The sequence below is a fragment of the Desmodus rotundus genome, chromosome 10, assembly GCF_022682495.2.
Source record: "Desmodus rotundus isolate HL8 chromosome 10, HLdesRot8A.1, whole genome shotgun sequence".
Classification (NCBI taxonomy): Eukaryota; Metazoa; Chordata; class Mammalia; order Chiroptera; family Phyllostomidae; genus Desmodus; species Desmodus rotundus.
Genome location: NC_071396.1, coordinates 63,410,920 through 63,430,349, shown reverse-complemented (window position 1 = coordinate 63,430,349; position 19,430 = coordinate 63,410,920). Strand labels below are relative to the sequence as shown.

At 43.7% G+C, this 19,430-nt stretch overlaps 1 protein-coding gene across 1 annotated transcript in view; it reads left to right on the top strand.

Moving 5' to 3' along the window:
• Positions 1-1,312: 1,312 nt before the first annotated feature.
• Positions 1,313-19,430, top strand: part of IMPA2 (inositol monophosphatase 2) — a 55,394-nt gene continuing 37,276 nt past the window's right edge. The window contains exon 1 of the mRNA XM_024580418.4: positions 1,313-1,561. Within this exon, the coding sequence (XP_024436186.1) occupies positions 1,466-1,561 (96 nt within the window). The 5' untranslated portion in view covers positions 1,313-1,465. The remainder of the gene's footprint in view (positions 1,562-19,430) is intronic.

Here is a 19,430-nt window from a genome sequence, read left to right as displayed (position 1 = left end):
GTTGTTGTTTTGTCTCCTACCATACACCTAGAGTTTCTCTACAATGAGTGCTGTGAAAACTTATTTAACATAAAGTGCTCACAGACAAAATCTAAAAACCTTTAATCCTATCATTAGGTTAATTGGGTAAAAAATGTCCCATAAAGGTTCTTGTACAAACTTCCATTGTTCTCCCAGGCTCTGAGACGTAGCAATCCAGAATAATTTTAAGTAGGTCAGCATCTTTTATAAAGGAGTAGCAGGCAAAACAGCTTATGAAATTAAACTCCTGGAAACCGCGGAGTCTCTCTCGGGAAATGCCTTTTGTTTATTTATGTTCAGGTGGTGCCAGGATTCATCAGCGTAAAGGCTCGAAAGGTCATTCCTCACTACAGAGAGGAGCTGGTCACAAGCTAGGGCTCCACATCGGAATTGTGAGGTCAGACAGTTATAAAATCCAGAGACTGTCATCGTAGTGTTTGGTTTTTAGCTGGGGTGAAAGCTTCTTGTTTAGATCCAAACATTACGGAACACAGGAGCTTTGTGTTCTCTGCCGCGAGGACTAGCGCCCTCGGCTGACGGAGCAGGCTGAGAACAGTATCGGGCATCCAGTGGCCTTCTGCTCAGAGACCGACTCGTTAGAGTTGAAGGAAGTTGCTTTAAGAACTGACTGGCCCTCGGGCCACGTGTGCACCCGCCGTCAGGGGGTCTTGAGGGTAGGAGGCGTCCCCAGCACGTCCCTGCTGGGCTGAGTCTAGGCCTCGGCGGCGCATACCCACCCTGACTGCAGCCTCTCCCGAGCCCCGGCCCCCGCCAGGTCTGAAGGCTTCTGCCCCCGGCCCACGGTCTCCAGCACCCTCCCTTCTCCCGCCTTGGTAGTGTAGACCAGAGCGCCACTCGTGGCCCTGCGGACAGCGCAGAGAGGAGACTGGCTTGAGGGAGCTGGGCGGAGCGGGTACGCAAGGAAGGCTGGACGCGCGCGAGAAGGGGCGGGACTCCGGGGAAACGTAAGGCTGCCGTCGGCTCTGGGTAGGGCGGGGCTCGGTGAAGAGGGGCGGGTTTCAGCGGAGAGGGGCGAGGCCCGGGGGCTGAAGTACGGAGTAGAGCGGTGAGGGGCACGGCTGAAGCGGGGACTAGGACCCACAGTGGGGTGGGGTGAGGCTGGGCGCTGGGTTGCAAAACTGTAAGAGAAAGGCGGGGCTTGGCGCTGGGAGGGGCGGGGAGAGGTAGTGAGTTGGGCAGGGCGCGGGACAGAAGGAGGGCGGGGCTCAGTGGGTGCGACAGAGCTGGGGGTGGGGCTTGGGACGCGCGGCTCGGCTTCCTCCGCCCCTGCCCGTTGCTCGCCCTTCTCGCCGCACGGCTGTGGGACTGGCGGAGAAGAGAGTGGCGGGAATAAGACGGAGGGCGGAACCTGGTTTCAGAACGGCGGGGGCCGGTGAGGCACGGGCGTGGAGGGCTGGAGGTGGCGGGGCCCGGCGAGGTCGTGATGAAGCCAAGCCGCGGGGACGAGGCGGCCCCCGCTGGGGGCCCCTGGGAAGAGTCCTTCGAATTGGCAGTGCAGCTGGCGCTGCGGGCGGGACAGGTGAGCTGTGCGGCCCTCCTCCTCCGTCGTCAGAGTCCGGTTGAGCGTGGCTCCGCGGGCCGGGCTGGCACTCTTCTCGCATCACGCCAACTCTTCACTTAAGAAAGTCTGAGCAGTAGTGAAGTTGGGCCAAAGGGGCTTCTCTGGGGCTCTGGAGAGCTGGGCCCTGGACCACGTGCGGCCGCGAGCTGGCGGGCCTGGGGGGGGCGGGGAGGGTCCTAGAGTGGGAAGCCGGACTCGCGGGACTGGACGGTGTGCGGTGGGTGTTTGGTGACTGCGGACCGAGGCATGATATGGTGAAAGACGGTTTTGTGTTCTTTTCCTACATAGACCTTTCCTTTACGTTCTCAACCCCAGGAGCCGGAGGTGAGAACCTCTTTCTCCCGTGGTGGTGGCAGTCACCCAATAAAGCATGCTGGACACGGCCCGCCTCTCTCCTTTGGCAGTTGAGTGGCTAACTGTAGGTGACTTGACCTTTGCGTAAAAAAGAGCAGGTTAGAATATATTGACTATGCAAATCAGTCCAGGGCTTTAAATTTTTCTTCCTGGTTTGAATGCCACAGCTTTTGTTTTTTAAAAGACCTTTGAATTAATACAGTGGCCAGGACATGGGTGTGGTTTGCTCCAGATTTAAACCCCAGCTGTGTGGAGACCTGAGAGGCTTGCTGTTTGTCTTTCCTCAAGCATCCTAAATGCTAACTTACTCTGACCCAAACCTCAAAGTGGTTCCACTCAGTTATTGAAGGAACTTCTTAATAAGCGACCTGCAGGATTAAAATCAAGCAGCAGAGTTTAAACCTACGATTAGAGTTTGAAAAATGCAGCCCCTCTTCTCACTTTCTGTGTGAGAAACAAGTGCCTGGCACGTTAGGGACACGTTTCATATTGTGGGATTAATCTGTGCCTGTTGGTTCTCCCAGGGCTGTCAGGGAGGAGTTAGATTGAGTGGGAAGATGGCTTACTCCTGCTTTGCATGTTAAGGTACATGATTGTGTTGTGGTGATCTGGAGGATGAAGATGAACAGAAGGAGCTGTGAGAAGAGATTGACATTCCATCCAAACAGCATTTTCTTTATCAGGTCTACCAGCCTGAAAAATGCTCTGTAAGTTTGCCCACATTGTAAAAATCAGGCTGTTTTAAATCCTTAATTTAGAGTGAGTAATCATGTACACAGTGGATACTGCTTTATCTTGGTATGAATCCTCTTATCCCCTTTAATAGTTAATCTTCAACAATGAGTAAACTTGGATTTTAAATACCCAAGACTCTGTAAGGAATACATGACTTAAAGGAATATTGTGAAGCTATCCTTTTGCTTCTTCACCTTTTCTCTCCTGTGCAGAAAGGAAACCCCCAAACCTTATGAGCTAGAATGATGAAGCTCCTGGGAACATTATTCCTGGAAAGCAGACCCACTGTGTGTGTGTCGGGGGTGGGGGGGGGGCGGCTAGTGACAGGGCGAGGGGGAGTGTATTCGCTCTCCTGTGCCTCCCTTCAAGCCCCCTTCCTTCCTTTCCAGAGTAACCGTAACCAAGATATCAAGTAACTTTGAGGTTCTATCATAAAACTTTTATTCCTTGAGATTTTGCGAAGCCAGCTTAGGAGTCAGGCACTGCTATGTAAATCCTGGTGAGTTGTTAGGGGTTTCTGTGGTTTTTCAAATTTAGATCTTTCAAGATACAGGGGTTTTTAAAAACATTTTAGCAAATGATTATGTAGAGCTTGCAATATGACAAGCACAATTTTAGCTTACTTAGGAGGTAATCTTGTGTTTGCAACTTGCCAACAACAAAAAAGCTTTTTTTTTTTTTTAAGAGTGGGGAAAGGGTGAAATAAAGATTCTGCCATTAGGAGTCTGGTCAGGGAGCCCAGGACTCCAGGCTCCCTCTTGAGCATTATGCCGATGTTTCCTGCCTGCCCAGCAGTGAGGAGGATGGGGCAGTGAGGAGGATGGCCAGAATGGTCTGTCTGTGGCTGGAACAAATAAGCCATACACAGTCATTACAACCTGTGTAAAGAGGGACAAATTGTCTTAATAATGTTCTCACAGTAATGGGGCGCTAGTTGGAGAAAATCTGGCCTATAACCAGATAGGCCAGCAAGGATGAAATGGTAGTCAGTGGTGATCCTTTTTGAGTCCTTCCAAGCTAAGTCACTGTTTGGCACATTTTTCATGGCCTTGTGGCCCAGCATGTCTACCCCTTCTTAGGTACTTCTACCAGTACCTAATGTTCTGCTATTTTATTGAGTTTGCTACCCTCAGCTGCTCCTGAGAGGGTTCTGTGTTCTGAATTCCTGAATCTGGGTTCTATTTGCTGAAAAGTGGGAGCAGAGGGAGGGAACTCCCAAGTGATAAATGTCACTGCCCTTGATCTTTCAGACATTGGTTCCGGTCAGGGCAGCCCTAGACAATTAGTTCCCCATTGTTCAGTCCTGAGAGGTCTCCACAAAAACAACCTGAGTGGCCTCCTTGGCCCAGGGTGCTGCCCTTGCACAATGGCCTTCCCATTTTCCTCCCTTCCTCCTTGCCTGTCTACCAGGCATTCCTGTAGTGCCTCTAAAACTCATCCCTTGCCTTCCAGGCCTAATCACCCACACCACTGCAGGAGCCCTCCCTGGCAGTTAGGCTTTGGTGTGGGAGGGGCGAGGCAGGGGATAGCTTCAACCCCACCCATCACCACCACCAAATACAAGTAGCAGGGTTCACCCGAGATAGGTGTCTGTCGGTTTTTTTTTGTGGGTGTGTCACAGGTGAACAAATGTATCATGGAAAACTGCTTTTTTAGTTGTCCTGCTGAAGTAGGTTCAGGTTTTTGGGGGCATGAAGCTTAAACAAGTTAGTGACCGTCTTCATAACAAAAAAATACAAAAGTTAAAATTAGATATAAAATTTAGAATAAGAAAAATCAACAGTAAAATTTTAAGATGCTAACTATATAACAATACATACAAATGATTCTTTAACTGCTTCTCAATCTTCTGTAATACTGTTTCACATTTTTTGGCTTTATACTCTGCATCTTCAAATGACAATGATTTTGTAATATTTTCTCTGGAAACAACAGAAAGATAAATTTAGGCTTTCCTATAACATGGATGGTCACAATTGATTAGTGATAGTTTAGAAAAGTTTATTTAGGATTTTTAAGGATTGCCATCAAATTTCAGAGTCCTGTCAATTTTCTTTTATATATTAGTTGTAAGATGTGGGAAAATTTTCCACCGACTAGCATCTGGCTCCATACAGTGAAGCCTTGTTTCTTTCCATGATCCTTTGTGCCAGCTGCCCTGCCCATGTTCTCACAGTCCTCTGGTCTTGCTCTTTATGTCACCATGCCATGTCAGTTGATGTGGTGGATAATAGAAGCACTTCTGGAAGCCATTCCTACACAGGATGACTAATAATAACTTACAGACAGATGTGACTACAAACTCCACAGATATATCCCATCAAACCCAAAATAAATGCATGTCCACTCAACTTCCCTTTAGCCAAAAAGGCCAATACCCCACCCCATGCCACCTGACATGAAATGTGATGGAGGGGAGGTCATAGTGGAAAGAGCGGTTAGATCTGCAATTAGAGGAGCGGAATTATACAAACTTAAAAAAGATATTTATGTGTGACCATGTCAACACACATTGCTATGGTCCCTAGCAGAACCTCATGTAAGGAAAAGGCCTTGAAGCCTCAGTGTCATTAGCTTTACAGTAAATTCATCTCCGGTTACTGGTAACAAAATCTCAGGACAAAGCAGAAAACAAAATCCAGTCCTTTATCCTTAGTGCTTCATACATCACCTCTCTAGTTGGCCTTACATACCCTTGCAGGTTATGCTTCCCAAGGCATAGTCTTGAGAAGTGGGGTCTGTTGTCCTAACAGCCCCTGGGTAGACCAGCCCTTTGTTCAACAATATCAAAATATTGTACGTTTTCAAAACACACATGGTATTTTCCTGCCCTTTTTCTTGCCTTTGTTTATTGAAAACCACACTCTTCCTCCAGGGCCAGTCCTCTGTGGCCCATTCCTTCATGGATCTTCCCACTTGACCTTACTTATCTGTCCTGCGCCTCTCCCCATCCTGCTGACACTGCCCTCTCTGGTCTGGTTGGTGTGCTTTTCTCACAATGGGCTCCAAACATGGAGCACTTTTATCTGGCTCTCAGAGAGCAAAGAGTCCACGTTGGTGAGTTATGACAAAGTACTGTTTTGACTTGTGATTTTAATTTTTGTCAGTTGTTGACACAGGGAATTTAATAGGTGAAATACTACTGAAAGGACTATTTTGAAAAACAGCAACACCCTGGCCCATGTCATCCTTTTACATTTCCCCAGAGATCATTGTTTTCAATTTTCTGAGTTACAGCCATTTTCTAAATAATAGAATTCTACTGCTCATTTTAGACACTATATTATGTTGTGTGGCTGTGTTACCTGTTTGGTTTCATTGGTGTCCATATTGCATTCTGATGAGCATACAGTTGTAATGCAAGGTTGAATCAGGCAGTATAACGAATATTACATATTCTTTCTTAAACAACCTGTGTTTTTCTTAAAGTAAAAAAAAAAAAGTTCATTTTGGTTTTTTTGATTTGCTTAGTTTTTTGACAGTCATCTTCCAACTTCCCAACAGAATTTTTCATGCTCTCAGCATTGTCAAACTCATCAGGTTAGTTGCTGTAAAGAAGTGGTCCCCACACTTTAACTTGTATCAGAAGCACCTGGAAGGCTTTTCTGAGTCATCTGAGTCCCACTCCAAGTTTCTGATTCTTGAAGTCTGGAATTAATTAGCATTTCCACCAAATTCCCAACTGATACTGATACTGCTGGTCTAAAGATCAACCCTTTGTCCATCCAGATCAAACTACTCTATGTTTTCAAAGCACTTTGATAACCACTGCTATATAGTACAGGATTTTGTTACGTGAATACATGACAATTTATTCATTCAACTCTCGAGGAAATATTGGATAATGTTCAGTTCAGAGTTATTATGAATAATGTTGCTATGGACATTCTTGCATGTTTTGGTTATGTATGTATATTGTGTTTTGATTATGTATGCATTTCTGCTGGGGATATACTAATAATAGGAGTGATATTATTGTGTCATCAGAGATGAAATTCTGCCAGGTTTTTAAAACTGAATTTATCAAGTGTGTACACCTTTTGTGGGAGTGAATCCTGGCCCATCACAGTCATGGTGCATAGTAGTTGCCTGTTGTTCAGAAAGGTCAGGGACTGTTGCCCTTCCACCTGATGGCCAAGGGCCAGGTGCCCCTAGGCCCACCTGAGAACTCTGGTGCTGCTTCTCTTCCTCTACTTTTTCTTTCTGGGGTCCTGCTTTTTTTCTACCATCTCTTTCCCTCCAGGAGTTGGGGGTGGTCTCCGAGAGGTGAGAAGGGTGTGTCTGTCTACGTGGTATGGTTAGGATAGTTCTTTGGGGACAGGGTTTGAGATACTTCTGGGGAATTGTGTGCACATGGAATGAAGAGCTAGGGTACCTGCCTGCCATTTAGACATGCAATACGGTATATGTGGAGTTTTGAAAACTTGACTGATAATCTAAGATGCCACCAGGGCAGGACGTGGTAGCATGGGTTATCATGATTTAGGTGGAGAAAGTAAAAAAGACAGTGATGTCTGGGTTGTCAATAACTGATGAAAATGATAAAATTACTGGAGAAGTCAATGAGGAAAAAGACAGTTTTGGTAGCTGAAGGAGGTTTTGATGGTACTTACAAATTTCTTAGCATTTAAAGGCCGGAAATAAGTAATTCACCTTGATCTAAAACTTACAGTTGATAAGGCCTATTGGGATTCCCAAATGCTGGAAAATCTTCTTTGCTAAGTCAGACTTCTCATGCAAAACCTGTGGTTGCAGATTATGCATTTAAAAAGCCTAAACTTGAAAGTTTATGTATAAAGATTTCAAACAGGTCGATATTTCTGGATTTTAGCTTTCTTCCCAAACTCAATGTAGAAGAGCTTTTTTTTTTTTAAAGTGCAAAAAAATAAGAATTTTATTTTACTGTTCTTTTCTTTTTTTTAATATATTTATTGATTATGCTATTACAGTTGTCCCATTTCCTCCCTTTCACTCCACTCCATCCTGCCCACCCCCTCCCTCCCACATTCTCCCCACTATAGTTCATGTCCATGAGTCACACATATAAGTTCTTTGGCTTCTACATTTCCTTATTCTTACCCTCCCCCTGTCTATTTTATACCTACCATTTATGCTACTTATTCTCTACCTTTCCCCACCTCTCTCCCCCTCCCACTCCCCTATTGACAACCCTCTGTGTGATCTCCATCTCTATGGTTCTGTTCCTGTTCTAGTTGTTTGCCTAGTTTGCTCTTGTTTTTGTTTTAGGTGTGGTCATTAATAACTGAGTTTGCTGTCATTTTTACTGTTCCTGTTTTTGATCTTCTTTTTCTTAGATAAGTCCCTTTAACATTTCATATAGTAAGGGCTTGGTGATGATGAACTTCTTTAACTTGACCTTATCTGAGAAGCACTTTATCTTCCCTTCCATTCTAAATGATAGCTTTGCTGGATACAGTAATCTTGGATGTAGGTCCTTGCCTTTCATGACTTGGAATACTTCTTGCCAGCCCCTTCTTGCCTGTAAGGTCTCTTTGGGGAAATCAGCTGACAGTCTTATGGGAAGTCCTTTGTAGGTAACTCTCCTTTTCTCTTGCTGCTTCTAAGATTCTCTCCTTCTGTTTCATCTTAGGTAATGTAATTATGATGTGCCTTGGTGTGTTTCTCCTTGGGTCCAGCTTCTTTGGGACTCTCTGAGCTTCCTGGACTTCCTGGAAGTCTATTTCCTTTGCCACATTGGGGAAGTTCTCCTTCATTATTTGTTCAAATAAGTTTTCAATTTTTTGTTCTTCCTCTTCTCCTTCTGGCACCCCTATAATTCGGATGTTGGAATGTTTCAAGATGTCCTGGAGGTTCCTAAGCCTCTCCTCATTTTTCCAAATTCTTGTTTCTTCATTCTTTTCTGGTTGCATGTTTCTTTCTTCCTTCTGAGCCACACCATTGATTTGAGTCCCAGTTTCCTTCCCATCACTATTGGCTCCCTGTACATTTTTTTAAAATCATCTTTGAAAATGGAAGATATATCAGACCATCAGTGAGATTCAGGAAAATATGATGGGGCAACTGATGGCAGTTAGAACTGTGTGAGGTCCCAAGGTGCTTGCTTTAAAGGGGACTGAGGTGTCATCATCCTATGTACAATGTTTCTTGTACCTTGTAGCTTCTTCAGTAAATGTCTCTTTTTCATGGTACATGGATGGATACTTTCTGGACAGACATTGAATATTCCCATTTGAAAATCATCATTTTAAAAATTAAAAAAAACATGTTTTATTGATTATGCTATTACAGTTGTCCCATTTTTTCCTCCCCTTCATCCCCCTCCACCCTGCACCCCACCCCCAACATTCCCCCTCCACTTAGTTCATGTCCGTGGGTTCTTTGGCTTCTCCATTTCTTATACTATCATTAACCTCCTCCTATCTATTTTGTGCCTACCAATTATGCTTCTTATTCTCCGTACCTTTTCCCCCTATTCTGCTCCTCCCCCTCCCCACTTTAACCCTCCATATGATCTCCATTTCTGTGAATCTGTTCCTGTTCTAGTTGTTTGTTTTTGTTTTTTGGGTTTGGCAGTTAATAGCGGTGAGTTTGTTGTCATTTTACTGTTCATATTTTTTATCTTCTTTTTCTTAGATAAGTCCCTTTAACATTTCATAGAATAAGGGCTGGGTAATGATGAACTCCTTGAACTTTACTTTATCTAGGAAGCACTTTACCTGCCCTTCCATGCTAAATGAAAGCTTTGCTGGATAGAGCAGTCTTGGATGTCGGTCTTTGCCTTTCATGACTTGGAATACTTCTTTTCAGCCCCTTCTTGCATACAAGGTTTCTTTTGAGAAATCAGCTAATAGTCTTATGGGACTTCCTTTGTAGGTAACTGTGTCCTTTTCTCTTGATGCTTTTAAGATTCTCTCCTTATCTTGGGTAATGTACTTATGATGTGCCTTGGTGTGTGCTTCCTTGGGTCCAGCTTCTTTGGGACTTTCTGAGCTTCCTGGACTTCTTGGAAGTCTATTTCCTTTGCCAGATTGTGAAAGTTCTCCTTTATTATTTTATCAAATAAGTTTTCAACTTCTTGTTCTTCCTCTTCTCCTTTGGCACCCCTATGATTTGGATGTTGGAACGTTTAAAGTTGTCCCAGGGGTTCCTAAGCCTCTCCTCATTTTTTGAATTTTTGTTTCTTCATTCTGTTCTGGTTGGATGTTTCTTTCTTCCTTCTGGTCCAAACCATTGATTTGAGTCCTGATTTCCTTCCTGTCACTGTTGGTTCCCTTTGTTTCACTTTTCATAGCCTTCATTTTTTCCTCTATTTTGTGACCATACTCAACCATTTCTGTGAGCATCCTGATTACCACTGTTTTGAACTGTGCATCTGATAGGTTGGCTATCTCTTCATTGCTTAGTTCTTGCTTGGAGCTTTGATCTTGAGAACCACATCTTTTAAAGTTGTTTTGTAGTTAAGTATATTGACAGTAAAAAAATAACTGTGAGCTGAAAATGACAGTTTATAATTTTATGGCCAGTCCACCTATAAGGAAATCCTCTTATATTCCTGTAAAAAATAAAATAAAATGGAGGTACCAAGTTATACTTCTTCTAGCAGTGAGGGTTCCTGTTGCTCCACATCTTAGACAACACTTGGTATTGCCTGTCTTTTCATTTTAACCATTCTGATGGATTTGAGGTAGTATTTTGATATGGTTTTAATTTGTATGTCCAATATGATGAACTTAAATGCCTTTTGTGTGTCTTTATTGGCCTCCTGGATATCCTGTTTTTAAAAATGGTGGTACTAAAATGCTGACTAGAAATTTATGTATTTACTCAGCACATATTTACAGAGTAACTCTAGAAAGAACTTTAGCCTTTAGTCTGAGTGTGATGTGAAGTTTTGGGCAAAGTCCTGTATGGGGCCCTACAACATGGTGGGACCAAAATCGGATATCTGAAAGGAAGCTGTTAAAATAGTCCAGGTGGGAAATGCGGGTGGGTTTGATTGGATAGTAAAGAAGGTGGTAAGAACATGTGTTTTAAAGGCCGAGGTTCAAGTTTTGCCATTGGAATTGAATTAGGGTGTGAGAGAAAGAGGAGGCAAGGATTCCTTCAAGGGTTCTGGCTTGAAAAACTGGTTGAATTAATTTTCTGATTCCTGAGATGGTGAAACTGCAGGAGGAACAGGTTTGGAGGTGGAAGTCCTGTGTTGTGTTTTGAGCAAGTTAAGCTTGAATTGCCCATGGATTATTCTAAGTGGTGTTGAGTTTGGAACCAGAGTTCAGAGGAGAGATTAAGGGTGGAGATTCCAATTTGAGAGCCATTGACCTATGGTGATTTTAAGGCCAGATCCAGGACAGGGAAAAAGCAGGCTTGTCTACCCCTGGGTTCTGTTGTGGGATGATCCCAGGTCAAGCCTCTGGTTTTTCCTCTAGGAGAGTCCCAAATGTCAGTATATAGAGGTCTTGGGTTGCATTTTTTCAGAAAAGACTTCTCTCTACTCTCCTGGCTGGGTTGAATGTACCTCCCACTGGAGGAAGGGAAGGTGGCGGGTGGTGATTTCACCATTTCCTTGCCTTCAGGCCCCTGCCTCATCATGGCCCCACACTGTGCTCCGTGGCGCAAGTCCAGGCCTCCAGTTTTCACTTAGCTCCATAGGGTGGGGGTCATCCTGCACTGACAGTTGTAAAACTTTCACCAACATTTAAACCTCAGCCAAGACAATTCCCATGAGAAAACAACTGGCAGGCGCAGAGTAGCAGCTGCCCCTTTTTGGGTCCAGGTGTCCAGGGACCCCTATTCCTTGATCCTGTGTGCAAGGCCAGCCATCATTTTCCTTGTCCATGGTTGTAAGAAAAGTGGCATGTTTCTTATGCCCATTTTGCTAGCAAAAGCTGTTCAAGAAAAATGAGGAGCACTTTTTTTCAGAGGTGTTTGGACCTGCAGCCCTTGCATCAGTCCAGTCCTTGGTGCAGGACCGAGTCAGTGAATTCCCCCCCTGCATCTCACTAAAGGGACGGAAAGAAAGGCTGGTGTCACCCCATGTGGAAGTGAATTGGCCTCTGTGGATATTTACCAAGACATTTACTTGCTAGCCCCATTGAAGCAGTTAGTAGCAGAGAGTTCTGTCTTTGGGGTTGGGAGGAGAGGAGCCAGAGGATGGAAACGTGGCTAGTGGATTCCAGGGAAGGAGTAGGAGAAGGGTGCTTATCATGCTGGGGCTTATCATCTAACCCCAGCCCTAAGAGTGGGGGTCTGGGTGGGGGAGCTCAGATCTGAAGAACCTGAGGTTTAGGGGAGAAAAAAAGGGAGTTTTGAGTCCAGGCTTCCTGTCACTTGGCTCCATGGGACAGAACCTAAGGCTGGCCTGGCTCACATTTTCTCCTATGGGGGATGAGGGAAGAATTCAGCCCACAAGCAGTGTGTGTCCATGTAGCTAAGCCAGTCTCAGAATCATGTGTCCACTGTCCCAGCTCCAAACCCCAGGGGCCAGGCAGTGCCTTGGCTACTTGGATGTTGTATTTAGCATGGAGCAGAGTGGATATTGCTGCTTGCCTCACAGGCTGCCCCAGGACAGAGGCCTAAGTCTGGATGCCTGTGGTGGGGGTGATCCCAGGGGGAGACTGGAGACAGCTTCCTGGAAGAAATATACCTGAATTATATCTTTAAAAGAAAAAAGACAGGAGTCATCTGTAGCAGTTGGGTAAGGGGATTGGGGAGGGTGGAGGGAAAGAGAAGGGGATCAAGGCAAAGAAAGAAGATTGGCACTGCAAGGGGTGAACGTGAAGGCAGAACCCAGGAACTGCACCGTGGCTAAACCTTAAGATGGAAGGGGAGAGTCGTCTACTGGGTGGGAGAAGTTTGGGGGATATGAGAAAGCCCTCAGTGAAGAGCAAAGTTGCAGGTGGGTGTTATACTCAAGACTGACCAAGGTGAATCTTGATGATTAATTGCATGTTGGGTGGACTTGGTGATGAATTATAAGTTGGAGGTGTAGCAGTAAAGAACTTCTGGGTTCCTTGCTTGGAAAACTGGCTGGGTTTCATTGCTTTAGAGGAAACTGCACCAGAGAGGGATTCAGCAATGATCAGTCATGATAAGCACACCCTGGGAGAGTAGACGCCATTTAGTGATGGAAGATTTGGAGTACCTGTATTAGAATTCCTTTTCCTGCATTTACTTGGCAACTTTTCTAATTTATTTGTAACTCAGTTTCCTCATCTTTAACAGAAGAATAATAGTTATGATTACCTCAGTGTTATTGTGAGGCTTAAATAACTGGGTATGCATGAACTGCTTGGAACTGGGATAGAGTTAGCCCTCAGCAAGTGTGAGCACATTGTGGTAATGGAGCAGGTGGAATCTATAGAAGACAGCTCCTGAGGGTGGGGCCCAGCTTCAGTTCTTGTGAAAAATGGTCTGAGGAAGAAGCACCAAAGGACAGTGGTCTCAGAGGCCATGGCCAAGAGAGTTAGATGACAACAAGAACACGGCTGAGATGTAGTTGAAGATCATCCCCTGAATTTGGCATGGGAGGTGGCTGGGTGTCCATCAGGGCTGGTTCAGAGGAATGCTAGGGTGCAGGGGAAGACAGTGGACTGAGGCATAATGGGAGTTTAGAAAGTAGAGAAGGCAAGTTTGAGGAAACCTAGCCATGAAACTGAAGAGGGAGGCAATTACATTGGAGAACCTTGAGACTCACTGGCATGTGAACCCAAGAGAATCTGGTGTCCTTGGCCCACTTCTGATTTAACCAGCTCTTCCTCTTTTCCTGTGGTTAAGGTTGTGCAGTTATTTGTGATGTATTAACAAATGTGAACTGCTGACCACTGTGCCATGTGATAGCACCATTATTACCTGGGTATCTGATTTACTTGAAAGGTTTTATTGATTGTTACATGTGTTAGTCAGGGTTCTTAAGAGAAACAACCATTTGGAGACTGGCAAGTCCAATCTGCAGTGTCAGTTAGCAGCCTGGAGACCCAGGGAGAGCCATTGTCCCGGTTGCAGGGCTTTAGGCAGCAACATTTGATGTTGCATATGAAGTCCTAAGTCAGTCTGCTGGAGAATTCTCTTACTCAGAGGAGTAAGAGAATTTTTCTGTCTTTTTCTTCTATTCAGACCTTCAGCTGATTGGGTGAAGCCCACCCACACTACAAAGAGCAGTCTGTTTTACTACGGATTAAAATATTACTTTCATCTAAGAACACCCTTACAAAAACACCCAAAATAACATTTGATGAAATATCTGGGTACCCCATGGCACAATCTCATTGACCCGTAAAATTAGCTATCACATCACATTCATTTGTGTTCAATTAAGTCTAGAGCCTGAAGTATGACAATATCATCAGGACCATACCTTTGGACCTTTTCCTGTGACATTTTTCCTGATACGAAAAGGAAGACCCTTTGCCTATTGGAAACCCCACTTCTGGCAGATCTTTGGGCATTATTTCCCATGGGTTCTGGGGCACACACAAGTTGCTCTGTAGTGATGGGTGACAATTGTATGACAGACTCAGGGACAGTAATACAGAACAAACCTGGTGTACTATTGGGAACTGCCCTGACTGGTTTCAGACGCTATAATCCCCCATGGCTAAGGCTGAGTAAAAATACCTTGGGACCATAAGCCATTTAGGAGATAAAGCTTGTCTTCCCTGGCAGGGGCACCCCCTCTGCCCCCTCTCACTTCACCTTGCTTGGCCCTGGGTGGATGACTGGTTAGCCAATGATGGGTAAGAGTCCTCAAAGGAGGGATAACCTAAGACAAGCACGGTCATGAAGGGGCCCACAGGGAAGGACTTGGGGGACTATAGAAAAAGGGGGTGATGGACCCTCGCCCCTCGGCTTTGACATAGCCTGAGTCCTCATAATCTGTCTGCAAGAAGTCTCCTAATCTCTTGGCTGCCTTACTATCCCTCCCTGACTTAAGCCTGAAACAATGTGGGAGGTGGGTGCGGCCCTGTGCTGGAAAGGATGGGTTCCCTGAGGTGATCACACCTAAGAAAAAATGCATAAAATCCTATGAAACCTACTTTGCTAATACCCTCAATTTAAATGATAAGGGTCCAAGCATGAAATGAGTTTGTTCCCCAAAGTTTTATGGCCCTTTAACTATCTAACCCGGACTCAGAATAAGCCCTCAGAGTTCTTTGAATGTTATCTATTATTTGATCACTTCTGCCTGACAGTGTTGATGAGCTTTACATATATACCCTGTATTCCTATGCGAATAAACCCGATAAAAGTCCATTGAGGAAGAGGCTCCTGGCCCTCTCCTTTGCAAGTTCCATCACCTTTCCTCCCCAAACAGATCATGTCTTGGTAGACTTATTTTCATCCATGGCAGAAGGGTGGGGGGGCTCTTCAGGCAAAGCTCCCCCACAGTGTACAAACAAGAAACAGTCATTTGGACATGTCTGTGAATGATGCCTCTGATGATTTAGTCCTTTCTTTTAGGTATGAAAGTCAGACTTCAGTGACTAAAGGCCATATCTTATATATTAAACATTAACAGAATGTTATTTGGAGGGAGAGACCCAGGTCAGGAGGTCTGTGAAGTGCATGCATAGTTAGTGAGTAGCTGAAAAAACATTAATTAAAACACAGCATACAGTAACTTATTGCTGGCAGAATGAGAATGTTTAAAATCTAAGATAGAGGAAATAGCCACGGGAAAGGGCTTTCCGCAGGTAACTCACATGGCAGCCCCACAGGCCATTCCCCTGTGGATGCAACTGTGGCTAAAGGGCAGGGCTGTCTGAGTCTAATACTGGTTATTTGAAAAACACAGCATTCTATCACTGCCTTTCCTCTCAATGTAGGAAAATGTATGAATTGATCTTTTCTTAACCTACTATTTAGCATCTCATTTGAGATTTATACATTGCGCGTATTGTAGGGTTTGTTGGGGTTTTTTAGTCACAAATCATTAAAGTTTGTCAAACATACATTCTCACAAATAACTGTTTAGAATGGTGAAAGTCTGTGTATTAACGTATATAAAAATTATTTTGTGTACCAAGTCCATTATATATAATTCCTCATTTAATTCTTATGACAGTCCAATGTCTTAGATACTACTGTTATTACAGATGTGGAAACTAAGGCTCTGAGAAGCTCAGTTGATTCCCCCAACATCTCCCAAATGGAGTTTGAAATCAGGTCTGTTTGATGCTAAACTGTAGATTTATTTTCTGTACTCACTATTGATATTATGAAATTGGTGGAAACAAGAATTACATTCTAGACAATGAAGTTTTTCACATGCACTTTCTTCATGAAGAACTATGTTTCCAAATTTTAAAATGTTTATTATTATTATTTATTATTTTTAAACTCAACAGTACAGCTCTAGAGCCTTAGCCACTCTGCCTTTTTAAAAAAATTTTATTCAATTTACTTTTTAAAAAATCAGTTTACCAATTTCTCCCATCCTTCTTCTACTCCCTGCCTTTTACAGCCACCAATCTATTCTCCGTATCTATGAGTTTGGAATATATATACACACACACACACATATACATATACATATATATGCTGTGCAGAATAATTTCCTTTGCTGTGCAGTAAGATCTATATATTTACATACAGATCTTACAGTTTTTTACTCATTCATTCATTGAGGGACACTTAGGTTGCTTCCATATCTTGCTTGTTGTATATAATGCAATAAAAATAGGGTACAGATATCTTTTTGAATTAGAGTTTTTGTTTTCTCAAGTGGAATTGTTGGATCATTTAAAACTTTTGAGGAAACTCCATACTATTTTTCATTGTGGTTTTAGCAATTTACATTTTCACCAACAAGTTTCCTTTTCTCTACATCCTTGCTAACACTTCTTGTCTTTTTGATGATAGCCGTTCTAACAGGTTTGAGGTAAAATACCTCACTGTGACTTTTGATTTACATTTCCCTGATGATTAATGATATTGAGAACCTTTTCAAATACATGTTGGCAATCCATATATCTTCGGAAAATGTCTATTCAGATCTGCCCATTTATTAATTGGGTTGTTTGTTTCTTTGCTATTGAGTTTTGTGAGTTCTTTATATGTTTTGGATATTAGTCTCTTAATCAGATATATGATTTGCAATTATTTTCTTCCATTTAATAGGCTGCCTTTTCATTTTGTTGATAGTTTCCTTTGCTGTGCAGAAGCTTTTTAGTTTAATGTAGTCCCACTTGTTGATTTTTTGTTCTTGTTACTTTTGCCTTTGGTGTCATCGCCAAGACCAATGTCAAGAAGCACTTACCACCTATGTTTTCTTCTAGGAGTTTTTGTGGTTTCAGATCTTAAGTTCAAATATTTCATCCACTTTCAGTTAATTTTTGTGTATGGTATAAGATAGGGATCCAGTTTAATTCTTTTGCATGTTATCCAGTTTTCCCAACACCATTTATTGCAGAGACTATCCTTCCCCATTGTATATTCTTAGCTCCTTTGTTGTAAATTAATTGACTGTGATGTGTAGGTTTATTTCGGGGCTCTGTTCTGTTCCATTGATCTGTGTGTCTGTTTTTGCAGCCGCCAATAACATATATTTTAATTGTGATAGCTGTGTAATATAGTTTGAAATTAGGGAGTGTGATGCCTCCAGCTTTGCTCTTCTTTCTCAAGATTGCTTTGGCTATTCAGGGTTCCTCATAGTTCCATACAAATTTCAGGATTGTTTTTTCTATTTCTGTGAACAATGGCATTGAAATTTTGATAGGATTTGCATTGGACCTGTATGTTGTTTGGGGTAGTTTTTTTTTTAGATTAGCTTACTGCCATTGACTCATTATGACTGAAAGGAAACTAATTTTTATAATGATCTCATATTTGGAAATCCACTAGATAAGTTTGGTAAAGTCTCATTACAATGCATATTGCCCTAGTGGGCCTGGGGCCAAGAGGGGGAGAGTAGAATCTGTTTGGTGTCATAAGGAAAGGTGTTCTAGCACTACTAGGAAGAAGGGCAGAGAGCTACTACCCACAGGAAGCTTACAGTCTAGTGGAAGAGACAGGCCCATGCCTGACAGTGATGAAGCACCAATGTCTGTGAAGTAACTGAGATGTGCATTTCGTGTTGTGCAACCACTGACCCAAAAGAAGGGGCCTCACCCAGGGTTGATGAGCAGAGGGCTACACAGCTTCCTGAGGATATGGGCTTGAATGGAGTCCTCAAGGACAAATGGGTAGGAGGTTTCTAGGGTGGCCTTTGTAGGCACAAAGAACATTATGTCCAAAGACATAAAGGTACGAGAACACTGGAGAGTGCTTGAGCACAGCAAGGGAGGCAGGGCCAGGGTGCCATGGGGCCAAGTGTTGCCAGGGCTGGTTGTGGAGGACCTCACACTGGACACAAGCTTGCCATCCTCTTGGTAAGCCCAACAAGCTACAGAGAGTGCCAGGAGAAAGATCTGCTTTCCAAAGAAGCCACTCTGCATAGGGTGGACAGCACTTCTGAGGAGCAACAAAGTGTGTATGGAGGCAGTTTTTGCAATACAGACAAGTGATGGTAGACAATGCGAGAAGAACAGTACTTCAGGAAAATAATTCAGAAATGCAATCTGAATATTTATGTGTATAACTGGACAAGTTGATGGTGAACCAGGGCCTGATTCAGCAGCAGCGGGTGAGAGAGAGCTGGCCACAGCACTGTGCTACAAGTTGCCAGTGCAATGTGGCCTGCCCTGCTCCTACAGGACACAGGAACATTTAAGCCCTATGACCTTCCTTGTGATACATACCACAACACAGTGATCATAGCACAACAATAATACTAATAAAAGCAGAAAAGAAATACATAGAAAGAGAACATGATACAACATACTCCTGAATCCATAAATCTGCCCTTCTTTGTACGATTTGTAACTAGGGGCTTGGTTCTTCTGGAAAGTTTGCCCAGATGTCATCAGATATTCCCCAAACTGTCCACACACAACCCCTGAGCATACATTTCCTCAACATAGTAGAGTTGTGTATATTTTGGATATGGAAGACCAAGTGCATAAATACCAGTGAGGTTAAATTTGATTTCACAAGAGCACTTGCTAAAAAGTCTTCCAGACTTTAGTGATCATATGAGCTCAGTGTACAGCAGCCAGGAAGTCTTTTTTCATTCATTCAACAGATGTTCACAGAGACCCGACCTGTATAGGCTGCAAAACAGCCTGTGGGAGGTGGATACACAGACAGACAGACCAGGGTTCTTAAGCTGGCATGGATTGACATGGAATCCCGAGGGGCCAATTATATGGTTTGCATAAATGCCCTAGGAGCACCCTTGAAGTGTGGAAGTCCTGCTTTGCCCAAAGAAGTTGGAGACTCCTCATAGAGGAGGTAACATCTGAACTGAGTCACAAAGGAAGAGGACAACACATCCGCCAGAGGAAGGCTGGCAGTTCTGTCGGAAAGAGACTTTAGGGTAAATGATGCAATTTAGCTGAAGCATAACAGTGATGCAATGAGGAGGGGTAGGAGGAGATGAGAAGGCAAAGCTTAGGTGAGACCTGTATTTATGAGGTTGATGATTTGACTTTCCTCACAGAAACCAATTACAGAAGCAAGGCAGATTTCCTTCTCTTTTCCATGGCAGTACAGTTAGAGGTCTGGGGAGCCAGGCCTCTGCTTCACAAAATCACTCAGGACCCAGGTTTCCTTTTGCTTTTTGCTCTAAGGGGATGTCCTTTTTTCCATGTGACCAAAGCTGACTTCTCAACACCACACTCACCTCACACCTGGTGACAAAGGTAAAAGAACAAGAGGAAGT